This window comes from Macaca mulatta, chromosome 10, assembly GCF_049350105.2.
Source record: "Macaca mulatta isolate MMU2019108-1 chromosome 10, T2T-MMU8v2.0, whole genome shotgun sequence".
In the NCBI taxonomy this organism is placed as follows: Eukaryota; Metazoa; Chordata; class Mammalia; order Primates; family Cercopithecidae; genus Macaca; species Macaca mulatta.
The window spans coordinates 88,545,702-88,569,062 of record NC_133415.1 but is presented as its reverse complement, the minus strand read 5'-3'; the positions used below and the strand labels follow the sequence as shown (position 1 = coordinate 88,569,062).

The following is a 23,361-nucleotide window of genomic DNA, read 5'->3' as shown; positions in this document are numbered from 1 at the left end:
TGCCCGATTGCATTATTTTTGCTTCTGTTAGCAGATGTTTTTAAACAATACTCTGCCTCCTAATTTGCAATGGTTTATCCATTTCTCAGGTTGTCAAATCAGAATATTTTGGGACAAAATATGCTGCTTTCTCTGACCCTCTGTGCCTGTGTCTGACATTTCTTTACTTAATAAAGTTAACAGAACATTACCCGATTTGTAAGCATTTGTCAGAACTAATCTATTGGTACATTTAAGATTTGTGCATTTTGCCATATGTAAATATTATGCCATTTGAAAACATTGTGAACACTATTAAACTGTAGTTAAGATTATGCAATGCTGAAGTGTTTAGAAATAAAATATACTGATGTTTGCAATTTTATTTGAAAAGCATACAAAAATTAAGTTGGATGAATGGATGGACAAAGGGATAGATGAATATGTGATATAGCAGACATTGAAAAATGTTAAATGTAAAATAGATGGTGGGCATCTGTACTATTTTCTCAACCTCTGTTTGAGAATATTCATAATAAAATGTTGGAAAAAAAATCTCCCTAACTGCTCTAATAAAATACATAAATCAGCTATTTTCGGAAGCAGATTCCGTGATCACTTCCATTATAGTCTGATCATTTCAATGTATTTCATTCAAGGAAATAAACAAGACTGGGAGCAGTGGCTCATGCCTGTAATCCCAGCACTTTGAGAGGCCGAGACAGGCGGATCACCTGAGACCAGGAGTTTGAGACCAGCCTGACCAACATGGTGAAACCCAGTCTCTACTAAAAATACATAAATTAGCCAGGCGTGATGGCATGTGCCTGTAATCCCAACTATTTGGGAGGCTGAGGCAGAAGAATTGTTTGAACCCAGGAGGTTGCAGTGAGTGGAGATTGTACCACTGTACTCCAGCCTCGGGGGAAGAGCGAAACTCTGGCTCAAAAAAAAAAAAAAAAAGGAAATAAACTGATTTAGAGGAATAAATGGGATTTTATATAGAAAAAACTTTATAATGTGTGAAGTGCTATGTAAATATTTTATTATTAATACTATTAGCCAGGTTAGGTGGCTCACACCTATAATCCTGGCATTTTAGGAGACTGAGGTGGGAGGATTGCTTCAGACCAGGAATTCAAAACCAGACTGGGCAACACAGAGAGATCCTGTCTCTATGACAAAAAAAAGAAAAAAAAAATAGCCAGGTGTAGTGGCATATGCCTGTAGTCCTAGCTACTTGGTAGGTTAAGGCGGGATAATCTCTTGAGCCCAGGTGTTTGAGGTTGCAATGAGCTATGATCATGCCACTAAACAATGCCTGCTGGGAGACACTGCCAGACTCCATCTTTTTTCTCAGACAGAGTCTTGCTATGATGACCACGGTGGTCTCAAACTCCTGGGTTCGAGTGATCCTCTGCCTTGGCCTCCCAAAGTGGTGGCATTATAGGTGTGAGCCACCATGACTGGCTGAGATCCTGACTTTTGATGTTTAAAGCATTGAGCTTATGCAAAATCTTATTAGTACAATGCAAAACAGTATATCTTGACTATGGTTTTATGTTCCTTCAGGTGCTCTCAATAAACTGGAAACTCTTGAAGGAAAAAGGATTATCCTTTTGATTAGTTTTGTGCTCACAAATTGTCTTTTTTTTTTTTTTGAGTTGGAGTCTCACACCGTCGCCTGGGCTGGAGTGCAGTGATGCAATGTTAGCTCACTGCAACCTCTGCCTCCGAGGTTCAAGCGATTCAGCCTCCTAAGCAGCTGGGATTACAGGTGCCTGCCACCATGCCAAGCTAATTTTTTGTATGTTTAGTAGAAATGGGTTTTCACTATGTTGGCCAGGCTGGTCTTGAACGCCTGACCTCGTGATCCACCTGCCTCGGTCTCCCAGAGTGCTGGGATTACAGGCATGAGCCACTGCGCCCAGCTGCAAATTGTCTTAATGAGTATTTCGCCTACCAAATGTACTAAACACTTATTGAATGAATCAGTAAACAGTATATTTCATTGATACGCTCTAAATGAGTGTTGTAAATTACATTTTATGTTACCATGTATTGAATCTTTTTGCTTTTATTTTCAATCTAAAGTAGCGTTTTGGGCAATCCTTTTGGCCATGGAATGGATACATCGGCTATTATAAGCGCCCCTTAACTTTCTTCATTGCCATAACTATGGTGAGTTCAAAACATTTTACTTTTTTGACCAAAGATGAAACTCTGACAGAAAGCATCAGTTATTTCCCTATCTGGTTCACATAGGAGCTAACGAAATTATCTTGAGTTTGAGGACAGGATTCTTTGACAGTGATCCCAAGCAAAGTTAATGTGGTATCACCCTCAAGGAAGTAGCCAGGGATGTACCCTTGAAAGATTTCTTCTTGGCTGGGCGCGGGGGCTCAAGCCTGTAATCCCAGCACTTTGGGAGGCCGAGACAGGCGGATCATGAAGTCAGGAGATCGAGACCATCCTGGCTAACATGGTGAAACCCCGTCTCTACTAAAACATACAAAAAATTAGCCGGGCGAGGTGGCGGGTGCCTGTAGTCCCAGCTACTCGGGAGGCTGAGGCAGGAGAATGGCGTGAACCCGGGAAGCAGAGCTTGCAGTGAGCTGAGATCCGGTGCACTCCAGCCTGGACGACAGAGTGAGACTCTGTCTCCCACTGTCGCCCAAGCTGGAGTGCAATGGCGTGATCTCGGCTCACTGCAGCCTCTGCCTCCCAGGTTCAAGCGATTCTCCTGCCTCAGCCTCCCGAGTAGCTGGGATTACAGTTGCCTGCCACCACACCTGGCTAATTTTTTGTATTTTTGGTAGAGACAGGATTTCACTATGTTGGTTAGGCTGGTCTCAAACTCCCTACCTCAGGTGATCTGCCCACCTCGGCTTCCCAAAGTGCTGGGATTGCAGGCTTGAGCCACCGCGCCCAGCCTATATTTCTTCTTCAAAACTAATCACTCTGTGAGGCACGGCGACTCACACCTGTAATCCCAGCACTTTAGGAGGCCAAGGAGGGCCGATCACTTGAGGCCAGGAGTTTGAGACCAGCTGGGTCGACATGACGAAACCCCCGTATGTACTAACAATACAAAAATTAGCTGGGCCCACTTGGTTGAAATCCACTTGGTTGAAAGCTACTCAGGAGGCTGAGACATGAGAATTGCTTGAACCCAGGAGGTGGAGGTTGCAGTGAGCTGAGATCTTGCCAATGCACTGCAGCCTGGGCGACAGAGTGAGACTGTCTCAAAGACACAAACAAAAACCCAGGCTGGGTGTAGTGGCTCACGCCTGTAATCCCAGCACTTTGGGAGGCCAACATGGGCCGATCACCTGCGGTCAGGAGTTCAAGATCAGCCTGGTCAACATGGTGAAATCCTGTCTCTACTAAAAATACCAATATTAGCCAGGCATGGTGGTGCATACCTATGGTCCCAGCTGCTTTGGGAGGCTGAGGCAGGAGAATCACTTGACCTGGGAGGAGGAGATTGAAATGAGCTGAGATCAAGCCACTGCACTCCAGCTTGGGTGACTCCATCTAAAAAAAAAACAAACGACAGGCTGGGCATGGTGGCTCATGCCCATAATCCCAGCACTTTGGGAGGCCAAGGCGGGCGGATCACCTGAGGTCAGGAGTTCGAAACCAGCCTGGCCAACATGGTGAAACCCCATCTCTACAAAAAAATCAGCCGGGCATGGTGGCAGGTGCCCATAATCCCAGCTTTTTAGGAGGCTGAGGCAGGAGACTCGCTTGAACCCAGGAGGTGGAGGTTGCAGTGAGCCACGGTTGCACTACAGGCACTTACTCTGGGCAACAGAGTAAGACTCTGTCTCAAAAAAAACAAAACAAACAAAAAAAGACCCTAATAATTCACTTTGGGAAGCTAAGCCCAAGAGTTTGAGCCTGCAGTAAACCATGTAAACCATAACTAAGTCTCTGCACTCCAAGCAGCCTGGGAGACAGTGCAAGACCGTTTCAAAAAACATGATCCACAAATTTAGGTTAAAACCTTGGCTATGTCACTAGAATACCCTTGACATTGTGGCCAATAGACAAGCATGTATTTAAAATAATTCATTTAGTCAGGAGATTGATTAGATAATCAAGTGCAGAAGGAACCTGGGTGGAGAGATACAATTTCATCTGCCTAAATCAGGCAAAGGTCACATGAGTGTTAAAATTAATTACATCTGGGCCGGGCGAGGTGGCTCACGCCTGTAATCCCTGCACTTTGGGAGGCCAAGGCGGGCGGATCATGAGGTCAGGAGATCGAGACCATCCTGGCCAACACAGTGAAACCCCGTCTCTACTAAAAATACAAAAAACTAGCCGGGCACGGTGGTGGGCACCTGTAGCCCCAGCTATTCGGGAGGCTGAGCCAGGAGAATGGCGTGAACCCGGGAGGCGAGGTGGAGCTTGCAGTGAGCCAAGATCGCGCCACTGCACTCCAGCCTGGGCGACAGTGTGAGACTCCGCCTCAAAAAAAAAAAATTAATTACATCTGTATGAAACGGGCTTAAGTTTCCCATTGTCCTAGTGATATGGGGGGAAAAAAAAGGGCCAGGCATGCTGGCTCACGCCTGTAATCCCAGCACTTAGGGAGGCATACAGGAGAGGATCCCTTGAGTCAGGAGTTGGGGACCAGCCTGGACAACATGGCAAAAACCCAACTCTACAAAAAATACTAAAATTAGCTGGGCCTGGTGGCACGTGCCTGTAGTCCTAGCTACTCAGGAGGCTGAGATGGGAGGATCTCTTGAGCTCAGAAGGTCAAGGCTGCAGTGAGCTGTGATTGTGCCACTGCACTCTAGCATGGGTGACAAAGTGAGACTGTTTCTGTTTCAAGAAAGAAAAAGCCCGGGCAAGGTGGCTCATGCCTGTAATCCCAGCACTTTGGGAAGCTGAGGCAGGCAATTCACTTGCGGTCAGGAGTTCAAGACCAGCCTGGGCAACATGGTGAAATCCTATCTCTACCAAAAATATAAAAAATTAGCTGGGTGTGGTGGTGTGCTCCTGTAATCCCAGCTACTCGGGAGGCTGAGGCAGAAGAATTGCTTGAACCTGGGAGGCAGAGGTTGCAGCGAGCCTGATTGTGCCATTGCACTCCAACTTGGGCGACAGAGCGAGACTCCATCTCAAAAAAAAAAATATATATATATATATATACACACACACACACATGCACACACACATATATACATACATATATAGATAGAGAGAGAGTGCCGAGAACGCGCCATTGTACTCCAGCCTGGGCAACAAGAGTGAAACTCTGTCTCAAACAAACAAAAAAAAAATGGAAATGATAAATGCTTGAGGTGCTGGATTACCCCAATTACTCTGATTTGATTATTACACATAACATGCCTTTATCAAAACATCACATTTGAAGCCCCAATCTCTACAAAAAAAAAAAAGTTTTTTTTTTTTGAGATGGAGTTTTGCTCTTGTTGGAGTGCAATGGCGCGATCTCGGCTCACCACAACCTCCGCCTCCTGGGTTCAAGCGATTTTCCTGCCTCAGCCTCCCAAATAGATGGGATTACAGGCATGCGCCACCACGCCTAGCTAATTTTGTATTTTTAGTAGAGACGGGGTTTCTCTATGTTGGTCAGGCTGGTCACGAACTCCCAATCTCAGGTGATCCGTCCATCTTGGCCTCCCAAAGTGCTGGGATTATAGGTGTGAGTCACCACACCCAGCCCCCAATTTTTTTTTTTAAATTTAGCTGGGCATGGTGATGTGCACCTGTATTTCTAGCTACTTGGGAGGCTGAGCTGGGAAGATTGCTTGAGCCCAGGACTGCAAGGTTACAGTAAGCTATGATGATGCCACTGCACTTCAGCCTGTGGGACAGCATGAGAGCCTGTCTCAATTAAAAAACCAAACAATTCTACTTGCTGTAGATTTTTGGGGACAAAAAACAAAACCAAACCACATGTATCTGATAAACATAGACATTTAAAATATATCCTTAATAATTAAAAATCCACATTGGTAAAATGCATTCAGTTTTCAGTTTAATTTTCTAAGTATATTCATTACCTTTTTGGCTCTATTTCAGGCTCTATTCCTCTATCCTTTGAGAACAAAATGATGAAAGGGGAATTCATTTACATAGAAAGTTCATGAACCAGAGTTAGTGAAGTTTTGTAAAGTGAATGAAAAGCATATTATGTTCGTGATATTTTCTTTTCTTTTTTTTTTTTTTTTGAGGCGGAGTCTCGCTCTGTCGCCCAGGCTGGAGTGCAGTGGCGCGATCTCGGCTCACTGCAAGCTCCGCCTCCCGGGTTCCCGCCATTCTCCTGCCTCAGCCTCCCGAGTAGCTGGGACTACAGGCGCCGCCACCACGCCCGGCTAATTTTTTTGTATTTTTAGTGGAGACGGGGTTTCATTGTGTTAGCCAGGATGGTCTCGATCTCCTGACCTCGTGATCCGCCCGTCTCGGCCTCCCAAAGTGCTGGGATTACAGGTGTGAGCCACCGCGCCCGGCCGTGATATTTTCTTTTGTGTTAAGAGATAGGGTCTTGCTCTGTTGCCCAGGCTTGGGTGAAGTGGCACATGATTCTAGCTGACTGCAGTCTTGAACTCCTGGGCTCAAGCTATCCTCTCATCTCAGCCTCCTGAGTAGTTGGAACTACAGACATGCATCACCACGTCTGGCTAATTTTTAAATTTTTTTTAGAGACAGGGTCTTGCTATATTGCCCAGGCTGGTCTCAAACTCCTGGACTCAAGCAATCCTCCTGCCTTGGCCTCCCAAAGTGCTGGGATTAGAGGTCATGAGCCACCATGCATGGGGATATTTCCTTTTAAACATAAAAAATACTCATTTCAGGAACTTGATTTCTCCAAACGGTGTTTTTTGATGATCTGCTAAGTTGCCATATTGCCTCTGATGGTCCTTGAGCAGAAAACTATTTGAAGGATCTTAAATCATCAAGTGACTTAGAGCTTAAATCCTTTCTCTTTCCAAACAAGAAGTCTAGAGGTTAAGGTCAAATTCTGTCATGTCATGTTCCTAAACAAACGAGAAAAACCAAGTGTCACTTTCATGCTTTCATTTTGCACAACAAGAAGTCATAATACTGGAATTACCGGGGGGCAGGAAGAGACAGCAGAGGTTAGCTTGCTTTTTTTCTGACATATTATGCTTAAATTTTCTGTGATGATTTTTTCTTTTTTTGAGATGGAGTCTTGATCTGTCACCCAGGCTAGAGTGCAATGGCATGATCTCAGCTCACTACAATCTCCGCCTCCCGGGTTCAAGCGATTCTCCTGCCCCAGCCTCCCAAGTAGCTGGGATTGCAGGCGCCTGCCACCATGCCTGGCTAGTTTTTTAATTTTTAGTAGAGACAGGGTTTCGCCATGTTGGTTAGGCTGGTCTTGAACTCCTGACCTCAGGCAGTCCACTCCCGCCGGCCTCCCAAAGTGCTGGGATTAGAGGCATAAGCCACTCCGCCCGGCCTCCAGAGTGAGACTCCGTCTCAGAAATAAAATAAAATAAAAAGAGGATCTGAATTTTCAGGAAAAGGACTAAGAGAGTATTCTAACTATGAAATAACTGTTATTAATAATCCTCTAAGATAAACCCTAACCCGTCTGTAAAGTTAACCTGAGAGTCAAAACCACTTAACATCTATATTTTCTCTAAATAATTTTGTTTAGCAAGAAGTTAGCTCTTTTGAAGATTAAATATTTGCCAGGCGTTTTACAGACGTTATATCGTTTAATCTTCACTATAGCCCTACTGAGCCTTCATTCATCAATTTACTTAGGGTCCACTTGGGCAGACATGCCCTGCTAACCTCTAAAAATTCAGTAGTGAGCATTATCTGCCTTCCTCAGGCTCAAGCCGCTTAGACTAGCTACTAAGTATGTCCTCTTTTAAATCAGGAAATGAAAAATCTGCTCTGAGAGGTTAATTTGCTTGTTCAAGGTCACACAGTGTTGAAGCAGCTAGCTACACTAATCAAGGCGTCTCATTTCGAATCTTTTCTGCTCTTAATCATTAGACTGTTAAGATTAGACGGTAAGATTTTTTGCTTTGAAGAGTTCTTTCCAATTTTTTTCCACCATCTAGGAGAAAACCTCTCACAGTACTGACCAAAGAACAGTGACTAATTCATGCTCTAATTACCAGGCATCTGGAAGACTTCAGGGGAGAGGAGCCAGGTCCCTGGGGGAAGGGGGACTTTTTTTAGTGGGGTGTGTTTTTTTTCCCCCAAATTCTTCAGTAATATTCAGGAAGGGGAACTTTTTTGAAGGAACGGTAGCAACCCTGACACAAGAGGTGATTAAATTCGGGGCACAAAGCTGGTCCCATGCCAAGGGAAGCAGAGTTTATCTTCTCCACCTTTTCTTTGCTTTCCTCCACTATTTCCAAGGTTGTTTCAAAGATCGACAGTGCAGACCGCGCCATTGGCTCCAAATGACTAAGAAATCTATTTTTATTATCTTCCCCTCTCCCCTACCCCTAAAGGTCTCTTCTGGCCTTCTGATACTTTTCCACTTCGTCTCCACCCTTAGCGGATAATCTGAAGATCGCCGTTTTATCCTATCGCCATAACGACTAGGTTGCCTTATGGCGACCTTGACAGCCATCCGGGAGGCCGGAGGGGGCGGTCGGCTGTGCTGGGGGAATCTTCAGATGGCCGTGAAGAGGCGCCACGAGGGGGAGGCGACCGCGGAGCTCCACTCAGCGAGGAGTTCTCTGAAAGATTGACAGGTAGCCTACCAACTGTCTTTACCCTAGAGACCCACTCTGTCTCGCGAGATTTAGGTGCTTACGCGAAGTGGGAGTGAAAGGCGCCTCTCTGAATGGGGGATGGGACTGTCTATGGCGCAATCATTGCGCGAGATTGGGCTACAGTCGCTGGAGCTATACTTAGATCTCGCGATACTTCGGCCTCTCCGATTTGCTGCTTGGGGCAGCTTCTCGCGAGAGCCCGTGCTGAGGGCTCTGTGAGGCCCCGTGTGTTTGTGTGTGTGTATGTGTGCTGGTGAATGTGAGTACAGGGAAGCTGCGGCCGCCATTTCGGGGAGCTTGCCGTCACTGTCGCAGGGGTGGATCCTGAGCTGCCGAAGCCGCCGTCCTGCTCTCCCGCGTGGGCTTCTCTAATTCCATTGTTTTTTTTAGATTCGCTCGGGCCTAGCCGTCCTCGGAGCCCGATATTCGGGCTGGGCGGTTCCGCGGCCTGGGCCTAGGGGCTTAACAGTAGCAACAGAAGCGGCAGCGGCGGCGGCGGCGGCGGCGGCAGCAGCAGCAGCAGCAGCAGCAGAAGTCTCTTCCCGAAGACGAGCACCACAGGCGTCCGAAAGCCGGAGCAGGTACAGGGGCGTTGCGGACCCGCGTATTATCCCAGCTTTCTCGAGGTTTGGCTCCCTTTTGGGCTGAGGGGCGCTCTTGGCGGTCTTTAGCGACCGGGGTGAGGGGTGGTTTTCGAGAAATCGGCCCTGTTTCAGTGACCGCGCCCTTATTTTCCGGTCGGGTAGAGTCTGGATTCTTGGGGTGGCAGGGACCTCTGAGAGGCCTCTGTAGATTGGTGACCTGTCTCCTTCGAGGCCTGGGCCGGCCGCGACCTCCCAACATGGCGCCAGTTGAACGCTGCCTTGGCTCATAACCCCTCCCAATGGAGGGAGTTTCCCTTTGCCCCTAAAATGGCAGCGCGGGTTTTTGCGCGGAAAGAGGCGCTCTCGTTCGGGTCTCCCAGTTTCTGTTTTTGGAGTTGATCGCAGGGTGTTAAATATTGGACATTGAAGTCTTCATTTTCGTGTCTTTGGTGTAAGAGGCGTTTTGGATTTACTTACATAAGCCAAACCTGGTTAAAGTGCGTGTCAGTTTAGTCATTCATTGTAGGGCTTTTGGAGGTTTTTCTTAAGTTTTCCAGTGTGTCGGCTGAGAAAATTCAGTCGATTTGAAAAGCGTTTACCAGGCCGGCCGCGGTGGCTCACGCCTGTAATCGCAGCACTTTGGGAGGTAGAGGCAGGCGGATCACTTGAGGTCAGGAGTTCGAGACCAACCTCATCAACATGGTGAAACCCCGTCTCTATTAAAAATACAAAAATTAGCCGGGTGTGGTGGCAGGCGCCTGTGATCCCAGCTATTCGGGAGGTGAGGTAGGAGGATCGCTTGAACCCGGGAGGCGGAGCTTGCAGTGAGCCGAGATCGCGCCACTGCACTTCAGCCTGGGCAACTAGAGCGAAACTCCGTATCAAAAAAAAGAAAGACAAATAAAAATGTTTACTCACCGAATCGTCTTGTTCTTTTCCTAGGCGTTTAGAGAAAATGGCAGACGATATTGATATTGAAGCAATGCTTGAGGCTCCTTACAAGAAGGTGAGAAAAAACATGTCGGTGAGGTTTATAATTTCTTAATTTAGCATTATTCACGAAACTACTGCTGAAATGTAAACTAACCTCCCCGGAGCCCTCTTGATTTATCTTATCAGAGATGCATTACGTGTAACTTACAAAAGTAAATATATGCTATTGATGTAATAATATTGTGCAGTAGTTTCACTTCAGCGTGATGAATAAATGCCCATCTATCTCTCTTTGTAGACTTGCCTAACGATATCTCACCTCTACTCCCATGAATTCACCTTTGATTCCAGTGTGAACTGTCAATCATAAGGTAGTAATTGAGTGACTTATCGCTGTACCGTGGTCCCCTAGGTAAAATGACTCAACTAAGAATTACCAGCTCCAGTTTGGTATAGCAAAAAGGTGAATGTAGTGGTTTGGGAAAAAGCAGGGGTCCAAGAATAAGAAAGCGTAACCAGTCTGTGGCAAGTTAAATCTTCTAATAGTCTTATAAGAAGAAATGGGTGAGATTTTAAAATTTATATATCTATGTAAGACTGGTGATAGTAAATCTTAAACAGTCCAGTGGCAATCTGCTACTCAGTTAATAATTACTAAAATTCTTGGATCCCTGAATAGAAATTAAAAAAAAAAAAAATACAAGAGGCAGTATCACAGCTTAGAGTCACTTGATAACTGTTTTACTGTTCTCCATATTGTTTTATTTTTAATTAGGCCCTGCCATATAGTATTTCACACTAAAAACAAAGGAATTATTTTGGCTAATATAGTCTGACTCATTTCGGTATCGCAGTAAAAGTAAACTGTCTTTTCATTGTTTCACCAGTTGGTGGTGAAAATAGCAGTATGCATGCATTATCACTGGTGTCACAAACTGTAAGCTTTGTAAGTTAGCACTTTACTCCTATAGCTGATGTAATCAAACTTTAAAATAAACATTTTGCTAAACCTTTTAAAAATAATACATTTGTTTTGGATTGTATAGCACGACCATGTGGTACCAATTTGGATGAATTCTTGATAGATTTAAATAGTGTATGTAATTTTGTAATGCTTAGACTCTTGAAGAGCTACTTTCTGTTTTAATGTTAAGATTCTTGTGTCTTAGTTTTTTAACATGGATGTAATTCCATGTAAACAGGTATGGAAGTAGGAAATGTTTAGGCTGGACTTGGTGGATTATTAATTGACTTTCTTGGGTTCTTGGGAGTCAACATTACTAAAGCAGTGTGAATCCCTGTTTGCTTCAGGGCGAGATGTGTGACAGAGGTGGCATCAAGCTCTTACAGTCCCAACCCTCCAACGGAAATGGGCGAAGATCTCAGGAATGGCATCGGTCACAGGAAATCGATAGTGGCTGGCTGCTAGCATGGCCACTTGGGGCTTAGGCAGAAATAGAGCCATGGTACTGACCAAAGGGACCATAGCACATGGAATAAAACTCAAAACAGGACTTCATGTTTTATGGAAATTATATTTAACCACTTCAACATTGTAAATCTGGATAACTTAATATCTAAACTATATAAGAAAGTAAATTTTAACATGTTAATATGGAAAGATTTTTTTATTTTTGTATCTTGATGACTTAAATGTAAGCAACAAAGTGGTTAAACACATACCCATCTAAATTTTTTTATAGCCTTCCATGTTAAACTTTAAATAAATAATTAGTTTTAAAATTGTTTTGTATTTTCTTATTCCTGTTCCCTTTACCCTTTGACAACTTGAAATGTTACCACTTCGTCCTCATGATGTTCTTCTATCAACCCTGCTTAGGATGAGAACAAGTTGAGCAGTGCCAACGGCCATGAAGAACGTAGCAAAAAGTAAGTTTTAAGAAGGGGCCTGGGGGAGGGTGGTGAACTTTTTTGTGGTTTTAGACCTTAAGTTGTGTTCCTGTGGCTGAAGTATGCAAAGTTCTCTTCTGAAACTTTTTTTTCCTGCTTTTAGAGAATTGGTTCTTTGTCTTTTGGGATAAACTCTTGGAGGAACTGTGGATTTTTGCTTAGATTTCAGAATATAGTTTCAGATACCTTCCCCTCCAAGTCCATCATGACAATCTGGTGACAAGTTCTGTAGTAGAGGTTGTCTTGTTTTAAATTTGTTAACTTTGGTTTAATATTTGGTTATCTTACTGATAAAACTATTATATCCATTGATCTTAAAAGGGAGAGTTAAATTAGGTGATAACTAGGCCATGGAAAGTATTGTTTGCCCTAAATTGCCAAAGGAGTCAAAGCTGTGAATTATTTCTGCACCTTGCTGCTCAAAGGCCCTTTTGGAAGTGATGCAACAGAATACTTAAGTACTTCTTAAGGTGGCTTTCATTATCTTAGGCCTTTCAAACTCCAGACTTAACAGGGTGGGGTTTTTGGAAATTATGAATATATCTGTATACTTTATTTGGATAAGATGAGTGACTGTAGAACTTACTATAGTACAGAAAACTGTACGAAAAGTCTTAAGTAACAGATATGACGAGATCCACTTTTTTTTTTTTTCTTTTGAGACGGAGTCTTGCTCTGTAGCCCAGGCTGGAGTACAGTGGCACAATTTGGGCTCACTGCAACCTCCACTTCTTGGGTTCAAGTGATTCTTTGAATTTTTTTTTTTTCTTTTGAGATGGAGTCTCTCAGTGTCACCCATGCTGGAGTGCAGTGGTGTGATCTCTGCTCACTGCAGCCACTGCCCCCCCACCCCCCGGATTCAAGCGATTCTCCTGCCTCAGCCTCTCATTAGCTGGGACTACAGGTGCACGCCATCACGCCCGGCTAATTTTTTTTGTATTTTTAGTAGAGCTGGGGTTTCACCATGTTAGCCAGGGTGGTCTCGATCTCCTGACCTCATGATCCTCCCTCTGTAGCCTCCCAAAGTGTTGGGATTACACGCGTGAGCCACTGCGCTCGGCCTTTTTTTTTTTTTTTCCGCGATCTCAGCTCACTGCAAGCTTTGCCTCCCGGGTTCATGCCATTCTCCTACTTCAGCCTCCCGAGTAGCTGGGACTACAGGCGCCCACCACCACACCTGGCTAATTTTTTTGTATTTTTAGTAGAGACCGAGTTTCACTATGTTAGCCAGGATGGTCTCGATCTCCTGATCTCTTGATCCGCCCACTTTGGCCTCCCAAAGTGCTGGAATTATAGACGTGAGCCTTTTTTTTTTTTAAAAAAAAGACATAATCTCGCTCTATTGCCCGGGCTGGTGTGCAGATCGACTCATCACAATCTCCGCCCCCACCTGGGTTTAAAAGGTTCTTCTGCCTCAGCTTCCCAAGTAGCTGGGACTATAGGCGTGTGCCACCATGCCTGGCTGAGTTTTGTATTTTTAGTAGAGACGGGGTTTCACTCTGTTGGCCAGGCTGGTGTCGAACTCTTGACCTCATGATCCGCCTGCTTCGACCTCCCAAAGTGCTGGGATTACAGGGGTGAGCCATCGAACCTGATGCAAGGGATTCTTCTGCCTCAGCCTCCCAAGTAGCTGGGAATACAGGCACGCGCCACCATGCCTGGCTAGTTTTTGTATTTTCAGTAAGAACGGGGTTTCACCATATTGCCCAGGCTGGTCTTGAACTCCTGACTTGGTTACCTGCCTGCCTCGGCTTCCCAGCGTGTTGGGGTTACAGGTGTGAGCCACCCGTGCCCGGCCAAGAGATCCACTTTATAAGGTTGGGTTTTATCAGTTTTTGAAGTTTCCTTTTAGCTCTGAGGTTAGTGATTCTAAATATGTGGTCATGTCGCAAACATTAAATTGTTTCATTAGTCTATGGTGCCATTTTAAAACATTTTATCCGCCAAGCTGTGGTGGCTCATGGCTGTAATCCCAGCGTGTTGGGATGCCGAGGCAGGCAGATCACTTGAGGCCAGGAGTTTGAGACCAGCCTGGCCAACGTGGTGAGACCCTGTCTCTACTGAAAATACAAAAAGTAGCTAAATTGTGGAGGCTCGTGCCTGTAGTCCTGGCTCCCCAGGAGGCTGTGGCAGGATAATTGCTTGAACCCAAGAGGCAGAGGTTGCAATGAGCCAGGGTTGCACCACTGCACTCCAGCCTAGGCCACAGAGTGAGACTCTGTTTTTTTTTTTTTTTTTGAGACAGAGTCTTGCTCTGTCTCCCAGGCTGGAGTGCAGTGGCGCAGTGTCAGCTCACTGCAAGCTCCGCCTCCCGGGTTCACGCCATTCTCCTGCCTCAGCCTCCCCAGTAACTGGGACTACGGGGGCCTGCTACCATGCCCGGCTAATTTTTTTTGTATTTTTTTAGTAGAGACGGGATTTCACCGTGTTAGCCAGAATGGTCTTGATCTCCTGACCTCGTGATCCGCCCGCCTCAGCCTCCCGAGCCGCTGGGATTACAGGTGCCTGCCACCGTACCTGGCTAATTTTTATAGTTTTAGTAGAGATGGGGTTTCACCATCCTGGCCAGGCTGGTCTTCAACTCCTGACCTCGTGATCCACCCTCCTCGGCCTGCCAAAGTGCTGGGATCACAGACATGAGCCACCATGCCCAGCCAAGTTTTGTATTTTTAGTAGAGACAGGGTTTCACCATGTTGGCTAGGCTGGTCTTGAACTCCTGACTTCAGTTGATCTACCCGCCTCGGCCTCCCAAAGTGCTGGAATTACAGTCATGAGCCATGGATCCAGCTGAGACTCCGTCTTAAAAAAAAAAATCTGGCTGGGCGCAATGGCTCACACATGTAATCCCAGCACTTTGGGAGGCCGAGGCGGGCGGATCACAACGTCAAGAGATCGAGACCATCCTGGCCAACATGGCAAAACCCCGTCTTTACTAAAAGAGACTGCCTGTGGGATCGTACTTTGCTGTCCTCCATGTAGAAGAAGCTAGACCCAGCACTTTGGAATGCTGAGGCAAGATCACCTGAGGTCAGGAATTCGAGACCAGCCTGACCAAAATGGTGAAACCCTGTCTTACTAAAAATACAAAAATTAGCTGAGCATCGTGGTGCACACCTGTAGTCCCAGCTACTTGGGAGGCTGAGGCAGGAGAGTCACTTGAACCTGGGAGGCGGAGGTTGCAGTGAGCCGAGATCGTGCCATTGCACTCCAGCCTGGAGACAGAACGAGACTCCGTCTCAAACATAAAAATCTGCCATACTTATGACCTTACATAAATGAAAAATGAGAGAAAAATAGCCACTTGATTTCTTTTTGGCTCTTTTCCTCCTAAAATCCCTAAATGCTTCATAGTAAATGCCTCATTCGTTCTCACTACATTGTGTTAGGTAGGTTGATAAAATTTCATAAAATAGATGAGAAAATTTTGTATAAGTTTATTCAGTGCTTGCTAAGCCAATATGTTTTTTTGTAGTTCCTCTAAAATAATGTGGTAATAGGTTAAAAATGATGTAATTTGTAGAAGATGTCCTCCTCTTTTCTGGTGTAAGCTTGGATGGGAGTCATTTATAGTTCTTCACCAAACACAAGAAATTGTGGGGATCAGATTGGGTTTAGTCTTGATGTGGTCTGAGGCAACCAACCAGAGGCATGGTTTATGTCGTCTGGTTTTAGACCTTCTGCCACAGTAATGGTTTCCTAATGTTTCTATTTTGCAATTCTCTAATCAAAAGAAAACCCAGGAAGATGTATCCATATAAATTGACATAAATTATCCGATCTAGGTGTCAGGCCTAGTGGCTGAAGATTTCACTTCAAATGCCAGAAGGATAAAAACATAGACTTTTGCGTACAGACCTTCGTTATTGTACCATTGTCTCGTGTCACCCTTTGCCACTAAGGTCATCTCTGGTTTCTACTTGTTTTTATTCTGTATATAAGTTGATTAAGGCTACAAGCTTTTATAAGGAAGCTGAGCATCAGGTTCTCCATGTGTGATATTCGGTGGCCTTTATCTAATGTGGAGTCCCACAGGACTAAATAGAAGAATGGACAATTTCTTTAACCATGAGATTGTCTAAGGGGAGATCCTTTCAAAACACTTTGGTTATCTTAAAATACTTTCCAGTCAGACTTCTCGTCAGTTATAGTTGATAAGTAAATGGCTCCTTTGTTCAATCAGGACTCTTAATTTCTGAAGGAACTTTATGTTTCAAATTAATTTTAAAGTTACCTGGAAGAAAATTTTTGTATTTAGATATAGATATAAAACATTCTGTCTTTGCTTTAACCTTTAACTAAATTAAATTTCTTAACCAAAGGAAAGTGCCACGTTGCATTTTTCATTCTAAAACTTCATTGTCTTAAGCCACATTGAGGTATAGTTTGTTAGGTAGTAGAAAAATGGTGTGTACTGAGAAACAGTTGACTGAGTATAAATTTTTTTTTAATTGTGTAATTTTGATTCTCAACATACACTTTATTGTATCCTAGAATAGGAACAAAGTTTATTGTGACACAAACTGGTTGTCAATCTATTTTTTGAAGAGCTATAAACCTGAGTTTTTGCATACGTCAAGGTATGCATCTTAAGTGCTTGAGCTTGCTCTCATGGGAATATTATTTGTTAGAGTAACCAGTTTTGCAAACTCTAAATCAGTGTCCATTCCGTTAAGCTCTTTAGAGAATTACTCAATAAAATTTAACATTGAAGTGAACACAGTTGAAATATATTGGCTACTGTGGTGTGGATTATCTATAAATTTTGGAATAAATGACTTCTATTTTTTTTTTTTTTTCCAGAATACTTTGCATTTAAAATTTAGATCTTCTTACATGGAAGAGGTCAAATCCAGTTATAGCAAAACACCTTTACTGCAGAGGCCATATAACCAAAAAGTCCAAAGGCCCAGCCCAGTGGACCATTTACTTCAATGATGTTCAGTACAAAATTTCACTGCCATTAAAGACTTTGGAAAGTCCCTTTTAAGTTGTAACAGGATTTGACTATTAGTGTGGATTTCGATAACCCTTCTTTAGTTCATGTAATAAATGCCCTTTGAAACTGGAAGTATACTGGTTTCTTGCACCCATATAGCTTTCTCTGGGCTTTTATGCAAAAGATTGTATTTTCTGAATGTCTTAATATGTTGCTGTCTTTTTACCTGCCTGGGGTTGCCTTCAGATGTGGTTGAGGACTTGTTTATACAAAAAGTCCTAGGAGACTTTAAGTTAAAATTAGCTCTCCAATTTTCAAGTATTTTCTTTTGGCAGAATAAGTTTTGGGTCCTATGAGAGGTAAATAGGTTGGTTGCCTCTCTTGCTATAGCCCATCTATGAGCAGAACAAAAACTTTGATTTTGAGGGGGATGGAGTTACTTTTTACCTTGTTCCCTAATGGATTATATTTAGGACTTCAGGTTTTAGAAATCTCACACAATTCTGTAGTTAGAATAGTGTCACAGAGATAGTGTTAGGTTTTTCAGGCAACAAAATTGGAGTGTTACCTGTTGCCCATCTGGGCGTGGCTTTGATGAGTTCTATATAAATAACGAGTGTAGCCTAATTTTCTGTCATGTGCTACCTAGCATATACATTTCTGACAGTCAGGTGGATTATCTTGAAATTTTAGACAAACTTTCTGCCTCCTTGGAAAGCTCTACATCTCCTTGTGATTGGAGTGTGGGTTTCAAGATTCCAGAAGGTGGGTGTCTTCATTTTCTATTTTCAATGCACTCTAAAGATGACCTGCTTACAGGTTCTCTGAGGCAGATCTCAGTTGCTCTTATGATACGTAACTTTGCTTTGAAAAGGAGTAAACAATTACATATCCAAATACAGAATTGTCAAAATGTTTAATCATTAAGCCACTACAAATTGACATTTTAGTGAAATAAATTGATTTTGAAATGTTTTTCAGTTTATATTGAAATATCTGAAGGCACCTCTAAAATTTGGGTGATGACACAGGTATAGATTAAAAGATTTAATTATGAATGGGTAGTATACTGTGAAGACTACAGAAGTGAACAGAAAGATATGACTGGTTGTTTTGGTTTTTAGTTTGAGATTTTAAAAAGATCTGTGAAGGTCAAGTTGATCATTGGTTTTGATTGCATCCCACAGGCTTCTATAAACTGGCTTAAAAATGGCATACTCCATTTTCTGGTATATTCATTGTAACTTCAGGAAGTATTGAAATGGTCATATTCAAGTCTAGGAATGTCAAAATGTATTTTAATGCATTAGTTCTTTTTGTTTTTGGAGACAGTTTTGCTCTGTTGCCCAGGCTGGAGTACAGTGGTGTGATACCGGTTCGCTCCAACCTCTGCCTCCCAGGTTCAAGCAATTCTCCTGCCTCAGCCTACGCAGTAGCTGGGACTACAGGCCTATGCCACCACGACCCGCTACTTTTTGCATTTTTTTAGTAGAGATGGGGTTTCACCATGTTGACCAGGCTGGTCTTGAACTCCTGACCTCAGGTGATCTCTACCTCAACCTCCCAAAGTGCTGAGATTACAGGTGTGAGCCACTGCACTTGGGTTTTTTTGTTTTTTTGTTTTTTCAAATGGAGTTTTGCTCTTTTTTGCCCAGGCTGGAGTGCAATGGCGTGGTCTCAGCTCACTGCAACTTCCATCTCCTGGGTTCAAGCGATTCTCCTGCCTCAGCCTCCCAAGTAGCTGCGATTACCAGCATGTACCACCAGGCCCGGCTAATTTTTATATTTTTGGTTGAGAGGGGATTTCACCATGTTGGCTGGGCTGGTCTCAAACTCCTGACCTCAAGTGATCTGTCTGCCTTGGCCTCCCAAAGGGTTGGGATTACAAGCGTGAGCCACTGCACCGGCCTGCATTAATTCTTACTGTCCTTTGTCATTACGGTTTTGCCCATGAAAACCAAAATGTTGCTGTCTATGTGACCCTTTGAACGTATTAAATATTTCCATATGTAAATGGGGGCAAAATGGACTTAATGGTAAATTACTATATTTGATGAAAATTTTTATAAATGAACCAGTAGTAGTACTTAAATGTGAACATATTGTATTGTAAGTTTGTTTTATTAATGTATTTTGCGGATTACAGTAATGCTTTTGTTGGCCTTTTATATGACAAACTATATTTAAAGGTTCACATTTTGATTTGTATTGCCAACAAGCCCTTTTCTTTGTTAAAGCTGTAGCTAACTCAGGAGATCATTGCAGTTCCTAGTCGTAGAGGATGGTGTCTTTCAAGTAATGTCTTGTCTGCTGATTTTCAGTAATGTTAATATAAGGCAAAAGGGATATTGTTTACCATACGTAGCAATTTTTTTTTTTTTGGACAGAGTCTTACTCTGTCGCCCAGGCTGGAGTGCAGTGGCAGAATCTTGGCTCATTGCAACCTCCGCCTCCCGGGTTCAAGCAGTTCTCCTGCCTTAGCCTCCCAAGTAGCTGGGACTCAGGCGCACGGTATCATGCCCGGCTAATTTTTTTTTTTTTTTTTGAGACAGAGTCTCGCTCTGTCGCCCAGGCTGGAGTGCAGTGGCCGGATCTCAGCTCACTGCAAGCTCCGCCTCCCGGGTTCACGCCGTTCTCCTGCCTCAGCCTCCCGAGTAGCTGGGACTACAGGCGCCCGCCACCTCGCCCGGCTAGTTTTTTGTATTTTTTTAGTAGAGACGGGGTTTCACCGTGTTAGCCAGGATGGTCTCGATCTCCCGACCTCGTGATCCGCCCGTCTCGGCCTCCCAAAGTGCTGGGATTACAGGCTTGAGCCACCGCGCCCGGCCAACTAATTTTTATATTTTTGTTAGGGACAGAGTTTTACCACATTGGCCAGGCTGGTCTTCAGCTCCTGACCTTGTGATCCACCTGCCTTGGCCTACCAGGGTGCTGGGATTACAGATTTTTTTTTTTTTTTTTTTTTAGTGTAATTATGTAGCATTGTATCATAGTAAAACTAGCCAAAAAAATTTATGAAAGGATAAAAATATGATTCTGACCATAAAAGGTAGTATATTATGGTGGATTCTTAAGCAAGCATGATAATGGCGAATTTGTTACTTCTCAGGAGGAAAAAAAGCAAGAGCAGAAGTCGTAGTCATGAACGAAAGAGAAGCAAAAGTAAGGAACGGAAGCGAAGTAGAGATAGAGAAAGGAAAAAGAGTAAAAGCCGTGAAAGAAAGCGAAGTAGAAGCAAAGAGAGGCGACGGAGCCGCTCAAGAAGTCGAGATCGAAGATTTAGAGGCCGCTACAGAAGTCCTTAGTATGTAACTATAGTTACGATTTTGGTTTGAGGGTTATTCTCTGGGTATTCATATAGCAATTAACTTCAGTGATTTGAATTGTGAAATTTTTTTAAATGATTGGTTAAAAAGTATTGAATTAAGGATATTGGCATTGAATGCTAGTAAAGTGAAAAATACAGTGCATAGACAAGTAAAAATTTGCTTTTACTAGTCATACCAATTATTTTCTGTTAAACTATCAAAGTTTCTAAATTGTATGCCAATCAGCGCAAACTGGATAAAAGCACTAGAGTGCTTGAAAAGGATGACATTGTAGTGCCCAAATACTTGAGAAAGCTTAACAGTGTCTGGGCTGTTACAGTATTTGCTAAATACATATTTACTTAAAATTATAGAGTTCTGATGAATACAAAGTTACACATGTATAGTTAACAGTAAGTAAAAAATCTTGTCACTGTGGCTGTTTTTAGCTGAAATATCAGGCCAGTTGTGAATTTGTTGTGTATGCTCCTTGATAAAGATTCTTTTTTGGGCTCATCTGTATTTAAGGTTTGTTAATAGTAAAAGGTATTCTAAATTAAAAGTGTTTTGAAGATTAGGTCACTAGAAATTTGGATGTGGATATTTAAAGTTGGAAATAAATTTATTACGGTTATTAAATATATTAATCACCTACAATTCTAAGGATTGAATAGCAATCTTTAATGCTTTGTGAGGTTAATTCATCTTAATAAACACACTGCTGTAAACTCTGGGATATATTAAAAATAACCCTTCTAACTTTAAGATTTGAATGGTTAAGGATGGAATTCAAAGACGGACTTGAATCACTTGGGCAAGGTACTTAACCCCCTAAGCTAAGCATTTGTTTTCTAACGTTTTAAGGAGATAACAAGTTTCAGATAAGCTATTAATGAGTAATGAATGAGAAGAAAATGAAAGTGCTCAGAGGACTTAATGGATTCATGAAATGTTTTGGCATTACATGAATTCTGATTCTGGCTCTTTTATCTTTAAAATAAAAAGAATTAAACTGCATGATGCTGGATTCCTCTAAGCTGCTTATTTCATTAACTTTTTAATAGCCGAAAATGGGACCACAATGCTATTTTAATTCTGAATGCTATGCAGCATTAGGAAATTCTCTGCTTTTGTCCCGTTTATCAAGATTCTGAGCATTCTTAAAATGGGATTATGTTAAATCTTTTTACCTGGATGAACTAAATGAGGGAAAAGGAATTAGCTTAATTCCTTTTGAGTGATGAATACTTTCTGTTTGCTGGGATCCTGGCCTAACTTTAATAGAAAATTACTTAGTTCTTACGTTGGGTTTGAGGCTGTAACTGAGAATATTTTATAATTAAAGGGGAAAGAAAATAGCTTATAACTAATTACTTGAGAACTTTAATACATCCAGTAAATGATTCTCAGTCATCACCATTAGTCTGAATTGCAAAGGACCAATTTAATATAAAGTGTTTTATTTGGAAATACTTGCATGTTGTAGGTAGGCATAGTGTTCATGAAAACTAATTCAAATGTGTGGATCACAGGCCACTACATATTTATTTATTTCGCTGTTCTTCTGGAATAAGATAGCAGGATGAGCACTAAGGGACAACTGGCTAGTCCCTTTAAGTTAGCCTGGTCTTTAAAGATTCACAAAAACTGTTATTACAGAATAATTACCTTTGTGATCTTTTTGAAAACGCTCTGTTAGTGATGACAAGTCCTCAAAATTTTTCAATAGAATTCGTAAATTACCTTCAGATCTTCACGATGGAATATTTTGCAACAAGCAACTGAAGTATAGTGTGTTAAATGGTGTCATGCTGTCTAAGAGTTACTGGTGAATGGGAGAATACCTAAGTTGCATGACTAAAGAATTCACTTTAGTTTTTAAAAGCCTTTCAAAAAGACTTGTATGAAAATTGTGTATATACATGTACACACATACATTCCCAGGAGAGGATACACACCAAATTGTTAACCATAGTTACTGCTGGTGTGAGGAAAGTTCAGAGGGATTTATTTTTTATATGTGTGTGTTTTTTTTGTTTTTATTAAATTCTCAAGACTGTATATATATATATAGCTTACAAAGATATCTATAGTCTGAAAATGGGTGTGTTCATTTTCAGAATCTAAAAATTTTGAGGCTGTAACCTTTGGTCTTGGCACCTCTCAGTGGTCCAGGATGGATAAATACAAGGGCAGCTTGCCTGGGATAAAGTTAAGAGACATCTAAGTATTTTTGTTTCCTCTTCATAACTGAGGTGGAAAAGCAGCAGCCTAAACAATGTTAGTCTTGCTGGAGAGCGCATGAATGCGATCTTAGCAAGACCCTAAACCTGTAACTAGTGTAATTTTGTGTTTCCTTTTTAGCTCCGGACCAAAATTTAACAGTGCCATCCGAGGAAAGATTGGGTTGCCTCATAGCATCAAATTAAGGTTTTTAAACATACTTCTGAATTGTTTAAATTGTTTTTCAAGGAACTAACGTGCTGTACTTGTTTGGATAACTTCTGAAACTTTTTAACTTTGCAGTAGACGACGTTCCCGAAGCAAAAGTCCATTCAGAAAAGACAAGAGCCCTGTGAGGTAGTTTTCTTCTTTAAAGCCTTTAGCTCTTAAAAAGCTTTTGCAGCTTATGGTACTGTTAACTTTGATGATATTTAGTAATTTGGACCATATTAAGTCTTGCTTTTGCTTCCTTTTACAGTTCTAGTACTTTAAAGTCAAGTGAATTTCTACTGAGTTTTCAGTAGTTTTCACTTTAATTTCATATAATTTAAAAAAAGCAAAAGTTATTTATTTATTTATTTATTTATTTTGAGACAAGAGTCTCAGTCACCCAGACTGGAGTGCAGTAGTGCAATCTTGGCTTACGGCAACCTCTGCCTCCTGGGTTCAAGTGATTCTCCTGCCTCAGCCTACCAAGTGTACCTGGGATTATATAGGCATGTGCCACCATGCCCCGCAA

The 23,361-nt window shown here is 42.5% G+C and overlaps 1 protein-coding gene across 37 annotated transcripts in view; it reads left to right on the top strand.

The window, feature by feature from the left end:
- The first annotated feature begins 8,969 nt into the window (after positions 1–8,969).
- RBM39 (RNA binding motif protein 39) overlaps positions 8,970–23,361 on the top strand; it is a 40,765-nt gene continuing 26,373 nt past the window's right edge. For 2 of the 37 annotated variants that reach the window (XM_077951728.1, XM_077951724.1), the window contains exons 1-7: positions 8,970–9,307; positions 10,253–10,316; positions 12,084–12,133; positions 17,785–17,860; positions 20,204–20,395; positions 22,764–22,829; positions 22,926–22,979. In XM_077951728.1, the coding sequence (XP_077807854.1) occupies positions 12,115–12,133; positions 17,785–17,860; positions 20,204–20,395; positions 22,764–22,829; positions 22,926–22,979 (407 nt within the window). In that variant the 5' untranslated portion in view covers positions 8,970–9,307; positions 10,253–10,316; positions 12,084–12,114. Of the gene's footprint in view, positions 9,308–10,252; positions 10,335–10,541; positions 10,615–11,554; positions 12,138–16,955; positions 17,861–20,200; positions 20,396–22,763; positions 22,830–22,925; positions 23,032–23,361 lie in introns of those variants that run through there. The other 35 variants (XM_077951727.1, XM_077951722.1, XM_015149107.3 and 32 more) reach the window with 28 other exon arrangements.